This window comes from Colius striatus, chromosome 1 (assembly GCF_028858725.1).
Source record: "Colius striatus isolate bColStr4 chromosome 1, bColStr4.1.hap1, whole genome shotgun sequence".
Taxonomy (NCBI): Eukaryota; Metazoa; Chordata; class Aves; order Coliiformes; family Coliidae; genus Colius; species Colius striatus.
In genome coordinates this window covers 200,112,861-200,136,618 of record NC_084759.1, presented here as the reverse complement: position 1 = coordinate 200,136,618, position 23,758 = coordinate 200,112,861, and the positions used below count along the sequence as shown (strand labels likewise).

Sequence of the window (23,758 nt, the reverse complement as noted above, 5' to 3'; positions counted from 1 at the left end):
CGCTGTAAAATGCACAGACACCTGCGTTACAGTACATTTCAGTTCCTCTTTATATCAGTCATAAACATCTCTGTTTTGGACATCTCTTCAAAACAAATGCTCCAAGCACACTGTGTGTAGCATTTGATTTTATGAAACTATAAAAGTTCTTCACTGTTAATTACACAGACAAATGTCTCATCACACATTTGATTACCAGGATAATATAATTAGTTTTCTACATTAACCTTTCAAACATAGAGCCTGAATTTCAAGTTGAAAGCATTGTAAAAACACTCCGTCTGGAGGTATATTATATTTTGGCTTTTCTTGTGATGACAATAAAATATCAACACTGGAAAAAAGCAATGTGGTAGATGCAAAAAGATATATATTTTTTTTAATAGACAAGCTAGATTTAGCCAGCATTGTCCATATGACATGGGTATAGAATCCTCTCATGAGCTTGTATTTCCAAGCCTGGGCTAGCAGACCTGTGATAGGAAGTTTATGCTGAGAACTGGTAAAAGCTGAAGTCAGGTCTATCCTAAATTTTTCCTGTATTTTAGGTTGAAGCACTTCACTCTAGGCTGCCTCCTCTTTTTCAGGATGAGTAGTCTCTCCTGGAATCAGATAACTAAGCCTTTCCATTCAAAACAAAAGAGATGTCCTGCCTCATCTACAAAATACAACAGCAGTAGTCTCCTCCCCCTGCAAATCTTGTAAAGGCTGTGTTTAGTATGTCCTTCATCTAGAAAGACATGACTTCTTATCATCTTACCAAAACAAAGGATCAGGGGAGAGGACAAGACACCACTTCTTCCACTCCAATACTGCACCATATGAGTAGCTTCCTGAGCTCACCAAACTCCACTCAGAAAGTGACCTCACATCACCGGAACCATCAGAGGTTGCAGCCAGTACCATGTTCCTCTAACTCTGCTGAAACTTCCTCTCTGCAGCCTACATTTACCCAAAGCTATGTTTTGCCCAACTGTGCTAGTGCTAAAAACCCCAGACCATTCAACAGGTCTTTCCTGCTATTTGATCCATAATTTATCTGCATGTTAAACTGGATTGTTCTGATTTTCTCAAATACCCTGGAAGCTGCCCTCTCTCTGCACATCCCATGTGTCTGCCACAACATCTGCACATCCCATCCCTGACAAAGCTTCACTCATTCATATACAAAGATCAACATTTCACCTTTTCTAAAGGTAACAGTTTCAATGATGTATCTTAGCATCCATTCACACATTAAAAGGCTACATCACACTGAGATTTCAACAGCTGATCCCATGGCAGAGTCAAAGCAAAGAACAAATCTGACTGTAAACCAACAGGCTGGAGTGAACATCCTTCTGGGATGCTTTTTGGCATAAAACAATGAAATCAAGTGAAGCAGTAATTATACCCTGAAGCTCCTTATTAGTGGATAAGACACCAGGCTGAGGAAGCTGTTGTGATCCCACTATCCCTGAAGCAAAATGCAAAATTACTCCATGCAAGGTGAAATTTTGTAAAGGAAAGCTGCAGTGCCAAATACCACTCATCCTAGATCCCTGCCAAAAGCTGGGAACTTAGATTGTGAGTGCTTTCCCCTGAGTTCAGTCCTTGCCACTGCTTTCCCTACATCTCACATCAGTGCCTTTGTCAGCAGGGATCTGGATAGAGGTGGATACCCAAGTAACCTACTGAAAATAAAGTGGGGAAGGCTATGCACGGCCATGTGTCATTCAGCCTTGCCAAAATGAAAGTTGGACACTCAGGACATCATCAGGAAACAGCACCTTTTTCTTTTCATAGCAACTGAAAGAGGGCTCCCAGGACTGCAAAGCTGTGCTTCAGCACCTGATAAGGAAGGTCCTTGATAAGACTCACATTCTTAATGCTTAAATTCTGACCAGCCCTTGAAGTATGTGAACTTCAGGCACTTGAATGCCAGGATATGTTCAGTCACAGTGAAGAGTTGGGCACACTCAAAAATTATCTCCAAAACAAATCCAAAGTCATCATAGCAAAATCAAAATCAACTAGTCTGACTCAGGGCATAGATGTCACAAGCACAGACTCCTGCACATTCTTAGAAACATCCTGGCTTAGGCAGCCAGATGCCTAACTCCTGCCAAACCTTTATCATGATTTAGGGTTGGAAAAGAAAGCACTCAAAGCAAACCTCTGGTGAGGCTCATTCCATCAGGTTTATCAGGCTTCACCGCAAGTGCTTATAGAACACAAAATATAAACACAAAGCACAGCAGCCACCTTCCCATCTCCCTGGAAATGGGAGTAGGGAAGAACTATTTGCTCAAAATCCTAGTGGTGAGAGGCTGAGAAGAGAATTTAAGGCAGTTCTCAGCCCCTCGTGTAAATATTCCAACCATCAGAAGACTCCACCCTGTCCAAGATGCCCTCTTGTTCTCTCTCATTTGCTGCTGACCTCTGGAAGAGGATGTGGCTCTATGAATTAAGAAGATAAAGGCATTTTGCATGCGAGTTGGCTTCGGGTGCTGATTCACACACTTGAGACCAATGCTTCTTGTTGATTCCAGAGGGTAACACGCACAGACTACAGAAACCTTAAATCACCCTACAGAAAGGTCCAGGCTCCAGGTGCAGTTAAGAAGAAGCAGACACACACACACACACTGCACAGGCATTTGCTTTCTCCAAAGCCTGAGCGAGATGTCCAAGAGCTTGCTTCATACAGTACGCTAGCTCATGCTGTAGCTCAAAACCACGGCCCTTACTCATCCGAATTTAGCCCTCCAAATTTTCACCAAGAGGCGCTTTACTCAGGTGAGGTCCTTGATGTGATAGGAAAGGGATGGAGGCAGGGAAGGAAGAAGCACTCTGCAGATGAGGAGTGAGGAGTTATACAGGACAAAAAGCACACAGACAGAAAAGATTAAGGTTTGCTGAGAACCAGTCCTATCACGCTGCAGTATATATCATGTTGCAGTCTCTATATTACTCCCCTGTTTTCTTTACACATTTTTAACTGTTGATTTAATTTAATTTTGCCATGGCAGGATTAGCAGGCAAGCTACAGAGGTGAAAGGACATTACATTAAGACAGCACATTAATCCTCTATCCCACCCAAGGCAGAGGCAAAAACCAAACAAATAGCAGCTTCCTGGAAATTGAATTTCTGTTATCCAGATGTCAAAGATGTAATACCCCAATTACACAAACTATTGCCAGTGAAGCATGCCAGCGAATATGCAATGTAAATGGGGTGAGCACAGAGCTGCAAAACTGCAGAGTCAGCATCTGGCTCTCTGAGTGAGTGATAATTAGCACTGTGTGTAGACACTAATAAACATTTATGTCTGAAATTACAACTTTTAGCAGTGTTAATAAAGGATATATTGGCAATTTGTAGAAGAAAAGGGTCTTGAAAAGAACGTCATATTAAACAATGGCAGGCGCTTCCTGTGCTTGCACAGAGAATTTTTTCCTCCCTAATTGCAAATGGCCACGCTATGTTGCTCAGAAATTAATCAACACAAGCACATACCTAAAAAAACTGGTTGTGTTTCTTTGGTCTCCCCATTAACATCATTGCTGTAGTCAGAGATCTTATATATCTCGTGATGGTAATCTGGAATGAAAAACGATAAAAAGAATTAGAACTCAAGTGATCTGGAAAAAACCCGAACACTGAACACATTGCTACAGTTTTACTACATCATTTATCAATCTATCTGCAGTTTATTTCACGTACATCAAATTAACCACAGAAAATGTGCTCTGTATCAGCACCTCCTAAGAAAAAAAAAACTTTGCTCACACTGGAGAGACTCAGCTCAAATATTTCACAGATTTTAGGGAATAGCTACGCCTGCCCTAAATTACTGTGTTCATTTTCACAGCAAATTATCCCACCAGATGCCAATTATCTGGCTTCTTGCTTTACAGATGGAAAGCAGATTTATAATGAAATCTTTACCTTCCCAGAGACTGAGGGAAACTTTCAAACTTCACCTCAATCACAAAATCAGCAATGTACATCAGGGTTGCGTTGTTCAGCTATACTGACTCATATTGGTGTCAGTGGCCTATGCATTCTGCAGAAAGGGGACACCTTAGGATAGTCACCTCTAGATAATGACCTTAAGAACAAACCATTAGCATTTGATATTCAGAGATGTTACAGGACTAAAACCAAACACAAAATCATCGTTGACTTTCTATTTCAAATAGAAGAGTATTTTGCTGTGAAGGGCTGTGCTGTAATCCCAGGCAGGTGTTCAGGAAAACCAGAACTTTGTTTACGTGTGTACAGAGGGAATAGTAAGTCCAAGAAAAAAAAAAGCAAAAATGTTGAAAGGTGGCTCTCTTGAATGCTATTTCTGACTCTGCTACTGGCACATACTTCGTCCTTCGGCAAGTCACTCAAGACTGAACAATATATTCAGTGTCTTGAAGCAGCTATCTCCCCACCTAACTCCTTTAACACCCTCTCAGTTCCCAATGCTCTCAGCTACTCCCTCCGGAAACTGGTTTTTATGTTTACCTGCCTCACAAAAAGTAAGGCAGAGATTAACTCCTGGAAGAGCACTTTGGGTAATTCACTTCAAAGGTAGAACAGAAACAAGGTGGCACAGCAGCTTCTCCTCTCAGGAGTAGCACACACCTGCACCTCTGACAAAACAGCTACAGGATTGAAAAGCTCTCCTGGAAGCCAAACTTTTCTTTTGTTAGGTGCTGGTTATTTGTAGAGCACAACTGTCTCGAGGGCACATGAGGAATAACCCAGTAAATAAACTGGAATTGAGGCTAACACAGCACGTCAAAAGAAAGAAAAGAGCTTGGAAAGAAAATGAGGGGACACCCATCCCAAGAGTGAGTTGGAGAGTCGGTGATTAAGTGCCACACAAAGGGTTCTTTTGCCTTCAGAGCATGCACAGCACATGAAACGGGTAAAGGTGAAGTTTGAGATAGGACATTGAGGAAGTAAAGGCTCCTTTCATGAGGCTAAAACTACAGGATTTGTGCTGTCTGCCTCCCATGGTCAACAGCTGTCCTGCTGAGGAGGGGCAGTGACAGACTGGCATGGTGGGCACGTGGTAGCCAGCCAAGGTCAACCCACCACACTCTGCACTTTTATCCTCTCAAGGATGTCCAAGATCTGCTGGGAGTGAGTATCTGCAAACTAGGAATTAAATGATTTACAGACTCACCGTCCTTAGACATCTAGATTACACATGGTTTCTTCTCCAGCATTTCCCTCCATACACTCAGCTCATCACAGCATTCTTCTGGTCTACAGCTGCTGCCTTCAAGTCACCACATTTTACCCTAGAGATGGCTGCATTTTAGTGCAGGAATGGGTTTCCTCTCGATCTCGTCATTACTGATCATCTCAAGGAAGTGCTCTTAAGTTTTCTAGGGGACAGAACAAGCACTGTAGGGGTGCACATTGTTAACAGATGGTGTGTTACCAACGAATTGACACAACGCACCCTTTTCTCTTTGGTTTCCTCCTGCCTCAGATGTCACAGTCCAGGCGCTGCAAAATCCATATCAATTTCACAACAGTAAACACTAAACTGTGACATTACAGAATGACTCCTGCAAGAGGCAAAGGCCAACTACAAGAGACAACTATTTATACATAATTATCTTTCTAATCAACTGTGATAGAAAAAGAGTATGTGAGTGCAGACTCACATGCAGAATGTGATTTTCATCTCTTCCATTCTCAAGATACAAAGATATCATTTTCTCTTTAGGATGTTTTTTAGGGTAGCTTTCTATTTGACTTTCCACATTCAAAAAGAGACTCCAGATAAAATAAGAATTACTAATAATGTACCATCATAACTGAATGTATCTATTAAAACAATGTTAAATAGATTGTCTTATACACACTAAGGCGTATCTAAGCTAGTAACGAGTGGCAACTGAGAATTGGCAAAACAGTCATCTATTTCTGATAGCTCACATATTCTTTTTACAGCTCCATTAGGACAGAAATAAAACCATGTCTTCAATTTCAGTTTTGCATTTCCACATGTTTCACTTTCTCCCCCCGAGGCTCCAGCTCAGTCCTGTACTAACTCTGCCTCTGAGTTGGGAGCATGTTCGATATCAAAACCCCACAAACCAAACCTGTTCTCCATAGAAATCAAACCCTCGATAGGTTTGCTAATGCATACAGACCTCTAACACATTGCAGACAAGTCTGATGGGTCACTGCCCCTGCAGTTTTTAACACAGAACATGCACGATGCTCCAGACTCCCCTGAGGGGATACACCAGTCATTATTTACTATTCCTACCAAGTGAGTTTATTTACATCTTTACGTTTCTCTGCACGGAGAGTGATTTTGACGAGTGCCTGCGAAGATGTTGCTCTACAGATAGCAAGTCTCTGACACTCGTGTGTGTCCCTCTTTCCCACTGTGACACTGCACCCAAGCAGTCACCTGCCTTGAACTTGGCATGCAGGACACACACAGCGTTTCACGGAGATATTCCCGTCCAATACTTGGAAACACAAAAGGAAAAGAGATCTCAAGTCAAATCCATCAGGGCAAAAAGATCTCATCAGGCGGAGAAGGGATAAAGCACCAAGCAAAATAAACCCCTAGGGCTGGGAAGTCCACCTGTTAAAATGCCCACCAGAGCCTCATTTCTTTTGTTATTTACTATTTTTAAAAAACCGAAACCCAACAAGAAGACTAAAACACAGAGCTGTGCTTCTCTACCGACATGAATCCAAATACTTCCCCCCCCCCCGACAAATCTCTTTTAAAATAGCCTCTTTTCCAAAAGCAAACACACCCCGAGCGAACAAGTTACACGCCAGCGGCTCTCCCCTGCCCACGTACAATTAATTAGCTGCGTGGATTTTTAATAAAGCAACCTCTATTCGGCTTTTCTTTGAAATACGCGGATGTACGCAGACAAGGGGAGGCAAAAAACCACCCCAAAACACAATAAATCCACAGGAGTTGAATACTAAGAAGATCCGTTGCTGCTCAAGTGTCATTATTTTTTTGCTCGCTTCCCGATTGTACCTTTTCTTCCCCTCCAAAACCAGGATTTATCACGAAACACGATCCAACTTTATTTTGTGCAAGATTTGCCTGGAAAAAAAACCCCACGTCCACCTTTCTGGGGTGGCTTGTGAAGGGGGGAATGGGGGGGGGGAGGAAAGCGTGTGTGTGTTTTTGCAACAGCACGTAACACACAGCAAAAAAAAACAATTAAAAAGAGGAAAGGGGGATTTAACAGGGGGGAAAAAGAAACATAAAGGCGTGCAAATGGTTCGGGGAGTTCAAGGATTGCGGAGTTAAATAACAGACCCGGGGAAGAAGAGGCAGTACCGGGGAGCCGGAGCAGAGCGTTTCATAACGCCCCGTTCCCCCCGGTGCAAAAGTCGCAGCTGCCCCCGGCGAGGGAACAAAGCCCGGGCCGCCCCCGCCGCCCCCCGGCCGCCGCCGCCTTACCTTCGTTGATCAGTTTAAAGCTTTGGGATTTCCTGCTTCTCTTCCTCTGCGTGAACTCCATGGTGCGGGCAGGAAGGAGCGAGGCGGCCGGGCGGCCACCCGGCGGTGGCGGTGGCAGGACCAAGGTCCGTCTCTTTAATCAGCAAAACACGCGGGGGTTGGGAGACGGCGGCTCCGGCGGTGAATAAAGGGATCCGGGACAAGTTGGCTCCGGTGTGCCTCCCCGCACCCCCCGTACCTCCCGCCCCAAACTTTGAGGGAAAGCGGGGTGCGGCGGGGGGAGCCCAGCGGGGGCGATGCCGGGCAGCGCCGCCGCCTTCCCCCCCCCCCCCCCCGCCCCGCCGGCTGCGCGGCCGCGGCCCGGCGGCGAAGGGCGGCCCGCAATGGCTCGCCGCCGGCTCCGGGACCCCGGTGCCACCTGCTGGGGGAAGGCGGCGCGCAGCCCGGCGCGCCCCGCGGCGGCTCCGCCAGCCCCGGCCGTCAGCCGCCACCCCCAGGCCGGCCCGTCCCCACGCGACACGCCGGGAAGGCGGCCGGCGCCGCCGGGCCCCGCCGCGGGGGCGGCGGAGAAGGGGGGCTGCAGGGAGAGGGGCTCAGAGGGCAGCGCCATTTTGTGGTCCCCCTCTCGCCGCCTCCGCCCCCTCGCACACCCACCCGCCCCCCTTACGGGCACTTGCGCGCTTCCCCCCGCCGTGCCCCGGCGCCGCCGCAGGTTCCCCTTCCCGCCCCCGGGAAGGCGCTGAGGCCCCGCAGCGCCCCGGCGGCCAGGGGGTGCCCGGCCGTGAGGGAGCGGCGGCCTCTCGGTGCGGCCGCCTCTCGGTGCGGCCTTGCGGCTGCTCGGGGCCGCTCCGCTGCCCGCGGGCCCGGCGGTGGCGGGTTCCCTGAGGGGGCAACTTTTCCTATTTAGCGGGACCAGAGACGTTCCCGGGCCAAGGTCCGGCGGGGACGGGGTTGAACTTAGCGGTGGTGGGGCTGCCGCACGCGGGAAGTGGGCAAACCCCAGCAGCGGGGCTTGGCTGACGGCAACAGCTGCTTGTTACCGCGTTCTACAGCGATCATCGTAACGACGTGCCCGCTCACGTCAAGGAGCAAGGCCTGGAGAAGGGTACTGAGCCACTGGCCGGGCTGAAAGACACCCAGGTTTGTCCAGGTAGCTAGATGTGGATCGGCGCAGCGTGAGGAGGAGTCTCGGTCCTCCGGAGGAGTGAGCTACAGGGCATCTGGCCACCCGCTGCTGGGCACCAGGAGGTCACTGGCACCATACAGATGGCCAGAATGCAGCTGGAAGTAGTGCTTTGATGTATGCCACCACTTGATGCCTTCAGCCACACTTCCAGTTCACTTACTCTGCTAAATTCATTGCTGGTGTAGCTTTGCTTTTTTCAGTTGAGACTGCTTTTGCCTGTTGCTTGTAGAGGAAGGACCCAAGCTTTTACAGTTATGACTACCAAGAACAGAAAACACAGCTCCCGATCATCATCTTGTGTTTTACGTGTAGTCAGGCTGTGTTATGACAAGGAGAGGAGTATGTGATAGTTGTATACGCCCACTCGAACAGATGCAAGTGCAGAGCTTTCCTTGGTCTCGTCAGACTACCCAGGAGAATCCCATTGGCTCCAGTAACATTGACTGACCCTATCACTTGGAATAATGACAGCAAATTAATAAAGAGGAAGCAAACTGAATATTAACAATAGCGATTTGTATCCTAACTGTGTGCATAGACGCTCAGACCCAGGTTCTGTCGTGCAAGGTGCTGTCCAGACACCACAGAGCATACCAGGTTCCCAAAAGCAAAATAGACTTAATGGTGAAGCAATCTCAGAAAATATACCTAATGGTAAAATGTATTAGACTCTGGAAAATGAAATTCATGAGGGAGGTGACGGAAACCTCACAGATTGGGTAAGGGTGTAATTTTCTATTAAATTGCTAAGTGGAAAATCCCAGAGGCAATCAAGATGCTACTTTTGGAATTTTCCTAAACTTGGCTGCAAGACTTTGTGACAGGAAACTGGGCTAACGTACTATTTAAAATCCTGCCTTATGTATTTTGGGGAGGATGCTGAAGCAGCAAAGGTAGATGGATGTCATATGCTGTTTGCTACCTTGTGTGGGTCCAATTAGTCGCTGGTGCTGCACGGCGAAGTCGGGGCTGAAATGCAGCAGCAGCGTGCCTAAATTTTGTGTACAAAAAGAGTGTTTGCTCTCTTTTTCTCTCCTCCTCAGTCTGATCATTCCTGTCTGCTAACTTTTATTTACATGATCTGGAGCGCTGCTGAAGCTGTTGTGTTTGACTCTCATCCTTCCTGGGACGACAGGAGAATTTGTATCAAGCAGAAGGCCTTTACTGTTCAGCTCACGTGGTGGCCTTTATCCTGCATTTGCCAAAGGAAAGTGCTATGAAAACGAACAGCTCTTTTCTGTTTTCCTCCAATGTTGTGAAACGTTTTGGGGTGTCATTGATGAAAAAGCGGTGGCAGTGCTTTTTCAGCTGCTCCCTTTCTCCTTTCAGTTCTTCCTTCCCCGTGTCGGATATTTTTGCTTAGAGGGCCACTTGTGACTCAAAGTGACATTTCCGTCTGGACGCTGCAGTTTCAAGGACGATTTTTCGACAGAACATCCTTTTTTTCATTAGTATTTCTCAATTTGCTTGTTGTGAATGAAAGAGAGTCATTCTTTTCTACACACAGCATAAGCCTGATCCCGTGAGCAAACCTAGTTACGGTTCGAGTAACAGTGACCATTGCCATTTTCATTTATGGCTTAGCCAGTTTGCATCTCTAGGCCCCAGTTCTGCCATCTGCATAAAAGTGAATTAGAAACTAGGCCAAGGTGACTTCAGGTCAAAGTCTTCTAGTTATCCACACAACATGTAGGAGGATCCGGTAGCTGAAAACCAAGCTTTCTGTCCTGTAGTGCTAATATTTCTCAGCCGTGACTTAGGAAAAAGCTACTTAAAGAACTCAAAGATTCCATTGCAGGGTAAGTTGTGAGTCTCTTGTAGGGCATTTTTGGGGTGGGAATATCCTATAGCTGGGCTTGGATCATCTGTTTGTTTGTCACGGGCCACCATGGCATTATTGTAGCTGGAGAAACCCCGAGCTGAAAGTCGTCTTTATCCCATCAGAAAGGCTGCCTTGTGTCACCCTGGGCTGCGGCACAGTGGCAGCCAAGTGACTGTAGAAAGCCACTGCCTCCGAGGAGCAGGCAGCTCTTCATTTCCTATTTCGCTCATTGTCTAAGTCTCAGCTTCTTACCATCACACATGAAGAACCCCGAGTCCCTTTTGTGTCTGTTTGTTTTCTGGTGAAAATATGGGAAACTCAGAACATTTTGTATATGTTCAGGAATAGGCCAAAAAGTATTTCCTCAGTAGAACTGCTGAGTAATGTGTTTTTCAAAATGCCTTGAAATGGATGCATCAAGAAGAGTGTGGGCAGCAGGTTGAGGAGGTTCTGCTCCCCCTCTCCTCTGCCCTGGTGAGGCCTCATCTGGAGTCCTGTCCCCAGCTCAAAAGGGACAGGGAACTGCTGGAGAGAGTCCAGCACAGGGCCACCAAGATGATCAGGGGACTGGAACATCTTTCATATGAGGAAAGGCTGCAGGAACTGGGGCTGTTTAGTCTGGAGAAGAGGAGACTGAGGGGAGATCTCATGAATATTTATAAGTATCTAAATAGTGCGTGTCAGGAGGCTGGGGCATCCCTTTTTTCCATTGTATCTAGCAATAGGACAAGGGATAATGGGATGAAGCTGGAACACAGTTACATTTAAACATAAGAAAAAACTATTTGACTGTTGAGGTGAGGGAGCCCTGGCACAGGCTGCCCAGGGAAGGTTGGAGGCTCCTTTCTTGGAGGTCTTCAGGACCCACCTGGACATGTTCCTGTGTGACCTGATCTAGGTGAACCAGCTTCTGCAGGGGAGTTGGACTAGATGATCTCTAAAGGTTCCTTCCAACCCCTACCATTCTATGATTCTATGAAATTAGCCAACTAAACAAGGGCTTAAACTTGCCACATACCCCAAGCTGTTGTCATTATCCCTGACTATTTCCTAGTTACCACTGTATTATGCTGCTAGTTGCTTTCAAAATATCCCCTCCCCATTCTGATATTCATTTTCCCAACAATTTTCTGGTGTGTAAAATGCTTTTTTTAAAAAAATCAGATGCTAGCTCACGAGCTAACCAATTAAATACACTTAACCTATTAATACTGCTGTATTAGCAGCTGTGCTTTTCACATCAGGATCTCCCAGACTTTTTCTCTGCTTTCAGGCTCACAGGTATGTCCAGTTAATTACAATCTTTTGATTATTATTCAGAAAGTAGGATGGCATGGGACAAAGAAGACTGTAGAATCCTAGAGCTGAGGAGAGTTATGTGGGTGTACTAAGAGCTCTTTCAACTTTTCAGCTGGAAAAATGATCCTGGAAAAAGTCTCACAGACTCAGTGGTTTGGTCAGAGGCTTTAGGTCTAACATTGAGGAATTCAGATAAGTCTGGTGAAGTAAGAAGAGTTTGTGACTCTCTTATTAGCCTGAAGAAGTTCAGTGCAGTATTAGGAAGCAGGAGAAGGGTGAAGAGGTAAAGTGGAGCTCAGGAGCTGCATAGGTGACTGGTTAATAGGTTATCTGTTTCAGTTAGTGAGGTGTAATGACTGCCACTGAGGATTTTATAACCCTGAAGCATTTTTCCCTTGCAGGTTTGCAGTGATGTTTCTGTGGCTATACAAAATACAGAAGCAGTGCTTTTTACTTAGCTCCCAACTTGATGATAGGTCACTTCGATGTTGTGCTGTCTTACTACAAAACTTCCCTTGCAGGAGGCTTTTGTGTTGGCATATCCAAGGACGGGGTCATTACAGAGATAGATTTCTGGATGTCCTGAGGAAGACTGAAGCGAGGAGTGCAGTTTAACTTTTTTTTCTGATCCCCTGTAAGTTTTTTTTCCTGTATCATTTCAGTTACAAGACTTGATATCTCATTATGATATACATCCTTACCCTCTTTTTCCTTTGGGATGCTATTGTGAAATGGCTTCTTGTCCATTCTGCTGCTTAATCTTCCTCATAGAAATTGAAAAGAAAAAACTGGAGGATGAACCAATGTTTTCATCTGTCTGCCAGCTCAGGGAGACCAAAACATTCCAGAACTGCTTCAACAATAAAGAATATAACTGAATCTACATACAAAGTGTTCTTTGTGTACATGGCTACAAGCCCTCTGTATGTTTCTGTATCAGAATGCAGACCTCGTTTTGACTGTAAGGACTTTTCCTCCCCTCTGTCATTTTATGTGTAGCTTGGCCTGAGGCTGCAAGGAAGGCCAGTGTAGTCGAAGTTTGATGCTCATCCACTCTTGTAAAATATTTGTAGGGTAATTGGGTATTAAGATATTAACTTTATAGGACAAACTGTGTTTTTTATTTGAATTCTAGGAGGAGCAGGTGGGGAGATGAGATGTCTGAGCTACAGCTGTTGTTGGGGTCTGAACAATTCTTCTATGAAAACTAATGTGGAAAAGAAGTCTGTCCACATAAATGCATGTCCTGTGCTTCTCTGCAACATGGAGAAATCATGGGCTGCACAGATTTTGCTCTGTCTCCCACTTACAACCCAATGTGCTTTGAGTGAACTGAGGGCAATTTGAGTAGGGCTCATTACTTTGCCTAGAACTTTGGGGTTTGTGCTCCATGAAGAGTAATAGTGCTTAGAAATTTTAGCCTGAGTGACTTTGCATTACTACCACTTCTGTCTAAAGAGATGAAGTGTAAAGCCAGGCTGATGTTCCAGGAAAGGGCACATCTGAGCTTTGGGTAGCTCAGGAGCAGAGGTCAGTCATGGCAGCCTGAGCACAGCCCAGGGACATGGTCACATTTTGGAGGAATGTCACAGGTACAAATTGTGGTGAGCTCAGCCCAGGGTCCAGCAGCCCAGTGAATCCCCTGGTTGGAAATGTTCCAAGAGGGTTATGCTACTAATCATAGCTATGTTTTTGTGTCAGTTTGCTCTAGTCACAGCAGCTGAAGGGAGATGTAAGAGTGCAGCAATGGAAAGAGTCAATCACTGGAGCTACGGATGGAAAATGAATGCTAAATCAGCTGCAGGAACAATAGCATTTAGCAAGGTTAGGCAGCTCCGTGAGGCTGTGGGATGAACAATCCCAGGCAACAGACATCCTCCTTTTCAGTCCTGACTGAGACTGATGTGGGGACATTATGCTGTGCCTCCCTAGCCCAGCCTTCTCGCTGTTTCCAGCTGCCATAGGGAACTGCTCTCTGTGTCTTGATTCTGCCTTGATCCTCTTCTGCTTCTCCTGCCACACATTAGTAAATGCACTTGCACTAAAATCAATGAGAGTTTGAAAACTAAAAGTAATGTGTGCTTTGGTATGCTACTAATCCACTTATTTGGATCCTCTTACTGCTCCTCTGGGCTGCCCTGATCCTCTCTATCAGCCCACCCAGCTGCTCTGATCTGCTCTCTAAACTTCTGCCGTGGCTATATTAGCATCCCTGTCAACTCACAGGGCTGCTGCCTCAACGCCTTCAATCCCCTCTCCCAATGAGAGTCTCTCTACTAAATTATAATCCTTGTAGCTCAGAATACTGATGCAAGCTAAAATAAATTCATGAAAAGTTGCTGCAGCTCCTACTAAGGTGTTCTATTTCCCTAAATGTTTTCAAACAGTACTTACATTTCAGGCTGGAGAAATACCTTTAAGACACGTTCATAACCACCTGCCTGCTTTTCAGTTCTAAAAAATGAAATCTCATTGCAAGGTACAATGTAGTTCAAAATCTACTCATACATGCACTTTTTAAAGGGAGATTATGGGAATTTAATATCTGTATCAGGCTGGAGACTGACAACATCTGAAAACTATGCTTTTATTCAGCAGTAAGATACATGCAGCAGCATTTTCATTAATATGCCGCCATCAGATTTACCCTTGGAGATGTGTAGATATTGAAGACCTCATCACCAATTCCATCCCTGACCTCTCTGCTGAGGCAGCCAATGCACCTGAGTGGGTATTTTCTCTGAGATGGACATATCCTGCAGGAGTCAAACTGGCAACACAGAAATAGGATCATTTAGTAACAAGTTTGAGCGATTTCTTGCCAGGGATGAATAGAAGCTAATGAACTCAAAATTAGAAGTACAATACTTAACACTCAACCACTTATCTTATGGACACACAAAATAGATGTTTTTATGAGGTTTTCTACCATCCAGTTGTAGAGGATGCCAATGTTGTTTTTGCAGGATATAGCTGTGTTTGTGGGATGGGTTGTAGCTGTGTTGGTAGGATATAGCTTGTTTTTGTAATATATAGCTGTTTTTGTAGGACATAGCTTGTTTTTGTACTATGGTACATAGCTTGGTTTTGCACTATGTAGCTGTTTTGGTAGGATAGATCATGTTTTTGTAGGATAGAGCTGTTTTGCAGTATAGAGCAGATGTGACAGGGACAGGGACAAAAGAGCCTCAGCATTAACAAGAGCAGAAATCAATCTTGTGTCAATGATCAGGATGTACTATTAAAAATCTTGTCTTAGGAGGGAAGTAATAAATCAAGGAGGGGTGTGGAAGGTTTAAAATAGAGTAGTGGGAGATGTAAACAGGGGCAACATTCTCATGGGAACTTTAGGCATCTCAGGTAAGTTGTACACTTTGGAGTACACAAGCAATGGGGAAACAAGGGAGGACCTTGTGGATGGGAAGAGGGAATAAAAAGCCAAACTCTGTACTCATCAGGTGTGCCTACTTGCTAGGACATCTCCTCTTGCAAGAACACCACATAAAAGTGCTTCATTGCACAGTCTGACCTGAATCTTTTATGAGAAAATGTATTTGTTTCTTCCACAATGACATCTGTTTGGCATTTGGGGATGTGTGTGTGCCTGTGAAGTTCATTCACCTATAATTTGAATACAGCTAAAATGTCTCCAAAATGGGGGTTGTGAATTACAGACCTTTCTTTGAGGAAGGCTGAGGACAGAGAGAATTGTATGGATCTAAAACTCAGTGTGTGGAATTTGACAAACCTGTCTGCGTTTGCAGAGCTTAGTCTTGTAACTGCATCCTTCCTGGAAAGAGTTTGCTGCTTGGGTATCTGTAGTGCAGACTGATGCTGAGAGTAAATACCTTCCCCACTTAATGTCATTCTCCCCATACTGCTGAAGTACTAGAAAGAACATCTACAGAAATATCAGCAACAACAACAAGAAGAAGCAGTATGATCATTTTCCTGCAAGGTGTTTTGAATTCTTTAACCATCACAAGTGACCACTACTGTCAAAAGAGCACAGTGTCCCTAGTGCCATCTTGGCACTGATTCCTTAGGGCTCTGATGACATACTGCCATAATCTGAGTTACCAATACAGTTTCCCAAAACATCATTTTCTTCACGTTATCATAGAATCACAGAATCTCAAGGGCTGGAACAGACCTCAAAAGACCATCTAGTCCAACTCCCCTGCCAGAGCAGGAGCACCTAGAGTAGGTCACATAGGAACTCATCCAGGTGAGTTTGTCTCCAGAGAAGGATACTGCACAACCCATCTGGGCAGCCTGTTGCAGTGCTCCCTCACCTGAACAGGGAAGAAGTTTCTTCTTTTGTTTCTTTGGAACCTCTTATATTCCAGCTTGTACCTGTTGCCCCTTATCCTATCATTGGACATCACAGAGAACAGCCTGGCTCCATCGTCCTCACACCCACCCTGTAAATATCTGTAAACATCTACCAGCAGTCCTGGCTCACCAGAGAGGTCCCAGAGGACTGGAGAATGACAAATGTGACCCCATCTACAAGAAGGGCTGGAAGGAGGATCCTGGGAACTACAGGCCTGGCAGCCTAACCTTGGTGCTAGGGAAGGTTATGGAACAGATGATCCTGAGCACCATCCTGAGGCACATACAGAATAACCAAGGGTTCAGCCCAGCCAACATGGTATTATTAAGGGCAGGTCCTATTTGACCAATCTGATTTCCTTCTGTGACAAGATGACCTGCTTAGTGGATAAGGGAAAGCCTGTGGTTGTTCTCCACCTGGACTTCAAACTTTGACACCATTTTCTACAGCATCCTCCTGGAGAAACTGGCTGCCCATGGCTTGGATGGACACACTCTGAGATGGGTGGAAAGCTGTCTGGCCCAGCCCAGAGAGTCATAGGGAATGGAGTTAAATCCAGTTGGCAGCCAGTTACCAGTGGTGTTCTTCAGGGCTTGGTGCTGAGGCCTGTTCTATGATTCCATGATTTAGGCAGTTCTGAAAGGTAAATAAGAAATAGCAGGCCTAATATGAGTGGCTTAAATTCACTGAACAGAGGAGATAGGCCCATCCCCAATGCAGGAACTGTAGAGAAACATAGTTTGCAAACTGTAGCCCCAGTGCTACCTGCAATAAATTGTCACATATGTGGAGGTAACCTGTAGATGTGGCAAGCTAGAAACAAAGTGAATGTGGAGTCAAAGAATGAGGATCTGGATGGGTTAATTGCTTCCACAAAGTTAAGGATTGCTTTAATAAATAAAGAGTGAGCCTGGATGTGGAGTTCCCTGTGCCAGAAGTGTATTTAGTCATGATATAAAGGCAATTTTATTAAATGTCTTTTTTTGTTATAGTATTTTAAAGATGAATAAAAGGAACCAAGTACCTATCTGAAAAAGTTTTCCAAGAATGATCTGTGCCCTGAGTTTCTTGAAATGATTTCTTCTGCAATCTCAGTCAGCCGTTAAGACATCTGTTCTGCCTCCTGTGTGCAAGTGAAAGAAATGCTGGCTGAGCTGGGGTTTTCCTCTGTTTTAATAGAAAATAGAAAAGTGAAACTGGATACTCATAAAGTATTGACTACAACCTGAAAACAGCTAAAGATAGACTGAATGCAACAACTGAGTGCAACCAAAATAATTCTGATCAGCTTTACCACTTTGGCAAATAGATGACATCTGGGTTGTTTGAGTGAAATGACATATTTCTGAGCTGCCTTCCATAAGCCTCCTGTAAGTTGACAGTTGGCTTGCAGCAGATAAAGCTGAGCAATCATTTAATCATCAAGAAACTGGAATGAAACACCTCATATATGTTTTAAGCTTGCACTTCTGTTATTTATGTGGCTTTTATGAATATTCCAAGTTTTTCAGCATCTTCTAGATTTCCCTTTTTCTGTCTTGATTTCATAGGAAATGTTGTGAATTACTTCAAAGCAGTGTTGCAGTTAACTCTGTAGTGTTGTTCCAGAGTGTCTTGTGAAGGGTGAGAGCTTGGCATTTGCCTGCCAGAGTCCCTCCCAGGAGCTTTCACTGTAGGCAGTTTTGCAAAGTCAGGAGTTGGAGTTTGGTTCATGAGTCATGATTTCAGAAGGTTGGAAAAGGGGTCATTTATTAAGGCAATAGATAGATTTGAGATTGTTGTTGATAAATACACTTAAATATATAAAGAGCTAATATATAAAATGCCACCAATACTTATCCTGGGGATTCTTCACCGCAGAGCAAAAAAAGGCAATTCTTATCAATAAGGCATCTCTGGCTTGTGGAGGAAGAGGATTACGACCTGTTGACTATCTCATCTAGGTCTTGGGTCTCTTTCTCTCTGCTTCATCTTTCTCCAAGTCGAGTAGAGAAGAAGTTGAGCGAAAGCCCGCAAAAAGCTAAAGGCAAAAAGAACTGAAAGAAGAACTGCTCTAAAGAGAGAAACTATCCAAAGGGCAAAAAGCTCCATCTCCCTCTCCTTGGGGACTTTAACATCCCAAACTTCTCTGCCCTCTCCCTGGGGCAATGTTTAACATGATATGGGTGGAGAGTTGAGGAATATGGTCATACATGTTTGGCATGTACCTCTTTTAGATCACTACCATATTCAGGGGGATTAACTTTAATTATGTTATACTTAATTAGGCAAAAGTCTCACTCTGGACACTGTGGCCTTGCTGAAACTGTTTTGAAGCTGTTTGTCTGCTTACTCCCACAATTTATATCCAAAACAGGACGATCTTGCCACAGCAAGGCTTGCTCCCTAGCAGTCCTGCAGACCTCCACCTCCAAGGTCTCACAAGAGATAAGTGAGAACTGGCATTTTAACCCTTTGTGTGCGATTCTCACACAGAGGTCTGTGGAAACCTGGATCTAGGAAAAACAAAGGCAACACTATTGCTTCCAGACCCAAGCTCACTTGAAGTGATCTCTCAAAACTCTGGTCCTGATAGCAAATGTAATGTTTATTAATCATATATGAGACAAAAATAGGCAAATATCATGGTACCAAACCAGCAGCATTGTCCTGAAAAGCAAAATAGGAGCACTAGAAAACAAATAGTCAGGCTAAGGATTTGTATCAGTGGTCTAATTGACTCTAAGGAGTAGAGTAATGCTGTATATGACAAATTGACAGTTGGAAATACAGCTTGGAAAAGCACTCATTTCACAAGTTAAAAATGTCTTATGCAATGTTCTCCTCAAAAGGATCATTACATGGATGAGGGACCAGCACAGGGAAGGAATTGTCTCCTTTCATGACACACTACTGAGCAGTTTCCACGGGCTGAGGGCTCCTTGGAGCAACACACACTTGGAGAAATTCTCTTGTAGCATTTCATTGCATGGTCCAAGGAATAGAGCTCACAGTGTGAGCTTTCACGTGTGCCATGGGTTTGTCCAGGACTTGGAAAGGATCTCTAGCCACCATCTAGTCCAACCCCACAAACAGCCACCCTACAGCCAAGTAATGTGTGTGAATGGAGACAGTCATAAAATTGTTTCAGCTGGAAGAGGCCTTTAAGATCATCGAGTCCAGCCTTTGTCCCAGCCCCATCAACCACTAGACCATTTTCCCAAGTACAACATCCATCTCTTAAACACCTCCAGGGATGGTGACTCCAGCATCTCCCTGGGCAGCCCGTTCCAATGCCTGACAACCCTTTCAGCAAAGAAATTCCTCCTCATACCCAGCCTGAATCTCACCTGGTACAACTTGAGGCTGTTTCCTCTTGTTCTATTGCTTGTCACTTGGAACTGACCCCCTCCTCGCTACAACTTCCTTTCAGGTAGTTGCAGAGTGAGAAGGTCTCCCCTGAGCCCCAGATCCCTCAACTGTTCCTAATATGAGACGTGCTCCAAATCCCTTCCAGCTTGGTAGCCCGCCTCTGGATCCTCTCCAGCACCTCAATGTCCTTCTTGTAGAGAGGGGCTCAAAAAGATGCAGCCTCACCAAAGCCAAGTACAGGGGAATGATCCCCTTCCTGCTCCTGCTGACAACAATATTCCCGATACAGGCCAGGATGGCATTGCCCTTCCTGGGCACACTGCTGGCTCATGTTCAAGAAGCACAAGAGGTCTGTAATAAAGCAGGCAGGGACCATAATTGCCAGAGGAGCTCTGAACTGAGTCCAGGCAAGACCTGACCCAATCATGTCAATTCATGTCCCTCAGAAAATATTGCCTTGATCCCAAGGCAAAGAGACACATGCTGGAAAGCAGAAAACAAGACAGAGTGGATGTCCCCATGAGCCGTGAGTGAAAGAAAAAGAATGTACCACCACTTCTTATGCATCAGAAGGTGTAGTAATCTCTTCAGAAAGAGAAATCTTGAGGAGATGGATGACACCAAATATTTCTTTCCCCTTTTCCTCTTCAAGGAAATATTAGTGAACTCCCTCAGAAAAAAAACCAGAGCCAACATATCTATGTATTTGCACACATATAGTAACTCTTTTAGATGTTGTACTTAGTAGATTGCCTCTTCTTTTCCACGGGACAACTGTCTTGATCACAGAGGGGATTTACATTAAAGGATGCTTTGATTTGAAAGCAAGAGAGCACAGAACCAGGAGTACTGGAAGAAAGGCACCAAATCAATTGTGGAAAGCTGTGTCATTGTTAGTAATCATTCAGACATCTCTTAAAAGTACAGCATTAATTTCAAACCGAGACAAAGCTGTTTTACCAACATGAACTGCTCAGCTGCTTTTCTTGTCCATTACACCCCTCCCTGCCACCTTGTCCCTTTTGATTTTTATAAGCCAGAAGATTCTTGGTCTAGGTGTCACCTCACAGTAACTGTGTTGTTCTCATGAATACTGTATGTGACTTGGCTTTCCTCCTTCATTTTACACTGTCTTTAATTGAGACACAATGTCAAACCAGAGGAAATGAAGCAAGGCCTAAGGTTATGTCTACACTACAGTTAATTGAGGAGGGCAGCTGGCACTCAGACATGAGCATCTGGATTTGTTTGCCATAAAGTCCACTAGTTTTGTATTCCTACAGCCTCACAATTCATGCCCTTACCCAAGTGTGGGCACATCCCTCAGGGCCTCTCTGCTGAGACCTTCTCCAATCATTTCACTGTCAGATGTGAAATAATTTCCTTTTAGAAGAACTATGGTAAAGCGTAGGAGGATTGTTCCTGCTTCCTCATTGCAAAGTGATTGCATTCAAGCCTGAGGTGAAGCAGGGCATGATTTCTAAATTCATACCCCTCCAGCCTGGGTTTAAACAACACCCTTAAAGGAATGGGCCATTTCCTGCAATAGCCAGGGTGCGCAGCTCAGATTAGGTAACACAGGTGAAAAGCCAGTTGCAGTTTCAGCCCTCCTAAATAGCTACTGGAGCAATGGAGCTTACCATGAGGAAAGATAGAGAGAACCTAAACATGAGAAAAAAATCTGAGAGGACTTAGGGAGGCAGAACCTGTCGCATGCCATAGCGTGAGGCTAAAGGAGGCAGAGCTGCTGCCACCAGCAAGGCTGCTCCTAAGCAAAGCATAGGAGCTAAACATACAGTGACTTGCACCCTTTGCTGTTCAGTTGCCTTTGCTTTCTGGCAAGGTGTAGCCCCGTTGAATTTAAGCATAGTGAAAACTGTCTGTTCTTACTCATTCTTCAAGGCTTTTCTGGACTCCTTGGGCTTTACAAGCCACAGGACAAAACCAGGTAAATAGGCAAAACAAGAGATTTCTTTGTGACCTTTGTCACAAATGCTCTATGTCTGGTGACTAGGACTCAAGCTAACAAAGGTAGTTTTTACTTCCAGGATGTACACACTGAGATCAGGCTCCTGAAGGACACAGGAACCAGACATCACACTGAAATCCCAACACACTGTCAGAGATGCACAGACAGCACGGGGGACAGGGAGCACAAACTTTGCCTATCTCTTGGGTGATTTTTAATATCAGCACCTGAGGAAGGAGTAGGGTGCTTGTGAGCACCCTGCAATTAAATCCTGTGCTGTTTGCTAGTGTAGCTTCACTTGAGGCCATCCCAGAGCCAGTGAAATAGTTCTGATTTCCCTTGGGGTGTTGTTAAGCCTTCTGTAGTAAACTAGCTGGTGGCAGGGGCACACGTGTGCTGGCAGCAGCTGAGCAGGGCTCCTGCTCCTGCCCTGTGTGGCAGCAGCACCCAGATACAGCTCCATGTGCTGCCTGGGGCCAGCAACGAGCATCATAGAACCCCTGAGGCTGGGAAAGACCTCTAAGATCACAGGTTCACAGAACGGTCGGGGTTGGAAGGGATCAGGTCCACCCATTCTACCAACACTGCCACTATAGAGGATGCCAGTGTTGTTTTTGCAGGATTTAACTGTGTTTGTAGGATATAGCTTGGTTTTGCACTATGTAGCTGTTTTGATAGGACAGATCTTGTTTTTGTAGGATAGAGCTGTTTTGCAGTATAGAGCAGATGTGACAGGGACTGGGACAAAAGAGCCTCAGCATTAACAAGAGCAGAAATCAATCTTGTGTCAATGATCAGGATGTACTATTAAAAATCTTGTCTTAGGAGGGAATAAATCAAGGAGGGGTGTGGAAGGTTTAAAATAGAGTAGTGGGAGATATAAACAGGGACAACATTCTCATGGGAACTTTAGGCATCTCAGATAAGTTGCAGACCTTGGAGTACACAAGCAATGGGGAAACAAGGGAGGGCCCTTGTGGATGAGGAGAGAATAAAAAGCCAAACACAGTCTGACCGGAGTCTTTTATGAGAAGATTTGTTCCTTATACCACAGCCACCACTAACCCGTGTCCTTCAGCACCACAGCTACAAGGCTTTGGAATCCCTCCAGGGATGGGCACTCCACCACTGCCCTGGGCAGCCTGGGACAGGGCCTGGCAGCCCATTCAGTGAAAAGTTGCTTCTGGTCTCCAATCTAAACCTCCCGCGTCCAAACCCTCTGTGTTTATACCCCACGTCTAAACCCCCTGTGTCTATACTCCTCGTGTCTATAGTCCCGTGTCACTACCCCCGTGTCTATACCCCCTGTATCCACACTCCCCGTGTCTGCACCCCCTGTATCCACACTCCCCGTGTCTATACCCCCTGTATCCACACTCCCCGTGTCTATACCCCCTGTATCCACGCTCCCCGTGTCTATACCCCCTGTATCCACACTCCCCGTGTCTGCACCCCCTGTATCCACACTCCCCGTGTCTATACCCCCTGTATCCACACTCCCCGTGTCTATACCCCCTGTATCCACACTCCCCGTGTCTATACCCCCTGTATCCACGCTCCCCGTGTCTATACCCCCTGTATCCACACTCCCCGTGTCTGCACCCCCTGTATCCACACTCCCCGTGTCTATACCCCCTGTATCCACACTCCCCGTGTCTATACCCCCTGTATCCACACTCCCCGTGTCTATACCCCCTGTATCCACGCTCCCCGTGTCTATACCCCCTGTATCCACGCTCCCCGTGTCTATACCCCCTGTATCCACACTCCCCGTGTCTGCACCCCCTGTATCCACACTCCCCGTGTCTATACCCCCTGTATCCACGCTCCCCGTGTCTATACCCCCTGTATCCACGCTCCCCGTGTCTATACCCCCTGTATCCACACTCCCCGTGTCTATACCCCCTGTATCCACACTCCCCGTGTCTATACCCCCTGTATCCACGCTCCCCGTGTCTATACCCCCTGTATCCACGCTCCCCGTGTCTATACCCCCTGTATCCACACTCCCCGTGTCTATACCCCCTGTATCCACACTCCCCGTGTCTGCACCCCCTGTATCCACGCTCCCCGTGTCTATACCCCCTGTATCCACGCTCCCCGTGTCTATACCCCCTGTATCCACACTCCCCGTGTCTGCACCCCCTGTATCCACGCTCCCCGTGTCTATACCCCCTGTATCCACGCTCCCCGTGTCTATACCCCCTGTATCCACGCTCCCCGTGTCTGCACCCCGTATCCACACTCCCCGTGTCTATACCCCCTGTATCCACGCTCCCCGTGTCTGTACCCCCTGTATCCACGCTCCCCGTGTCTGCACCCCGTATCCACACTCCCCGTGTCTATACCCCCTGT

General features: G+C 45.8%; 1 protein-coding gene across 4 annotated transcripts in view; it reads right to left on the bottom strand.

Moving 5' to 3' along the window:
- BEND7 (BEN domain containing 7) overlaps positions 1–7,753 on the bottom strand; it is a 49,387-nt gene extending 41,634 nt beyond the window's left edge. For all 4 annotated transcript variants that reach the window (XR_009820996.1, XR_009820997.1, XM_062019930.1 and 1 more), the window contains exons 1-2: positions 7,441–7,753; positions 3,501–3,584 (exon numbers count right to left, since the gene is read on the bottom strand). Coding sequence is in view for 2 of the 4 variants with exons in the window: in XM_062019930.1 (XP_061875914.1) it covers positions 3,501–3,584; positions 7,441–7,501 (145 nt within the window). In the remaining 2 variants the exon portion in view is untranslated. The remainder of the gene's footprint in view (positions 1–3,500; positions 3,585–7,440) is intronic.
- Positions 7,754–23,758: the final 16,005 nt, after the last annotated feature.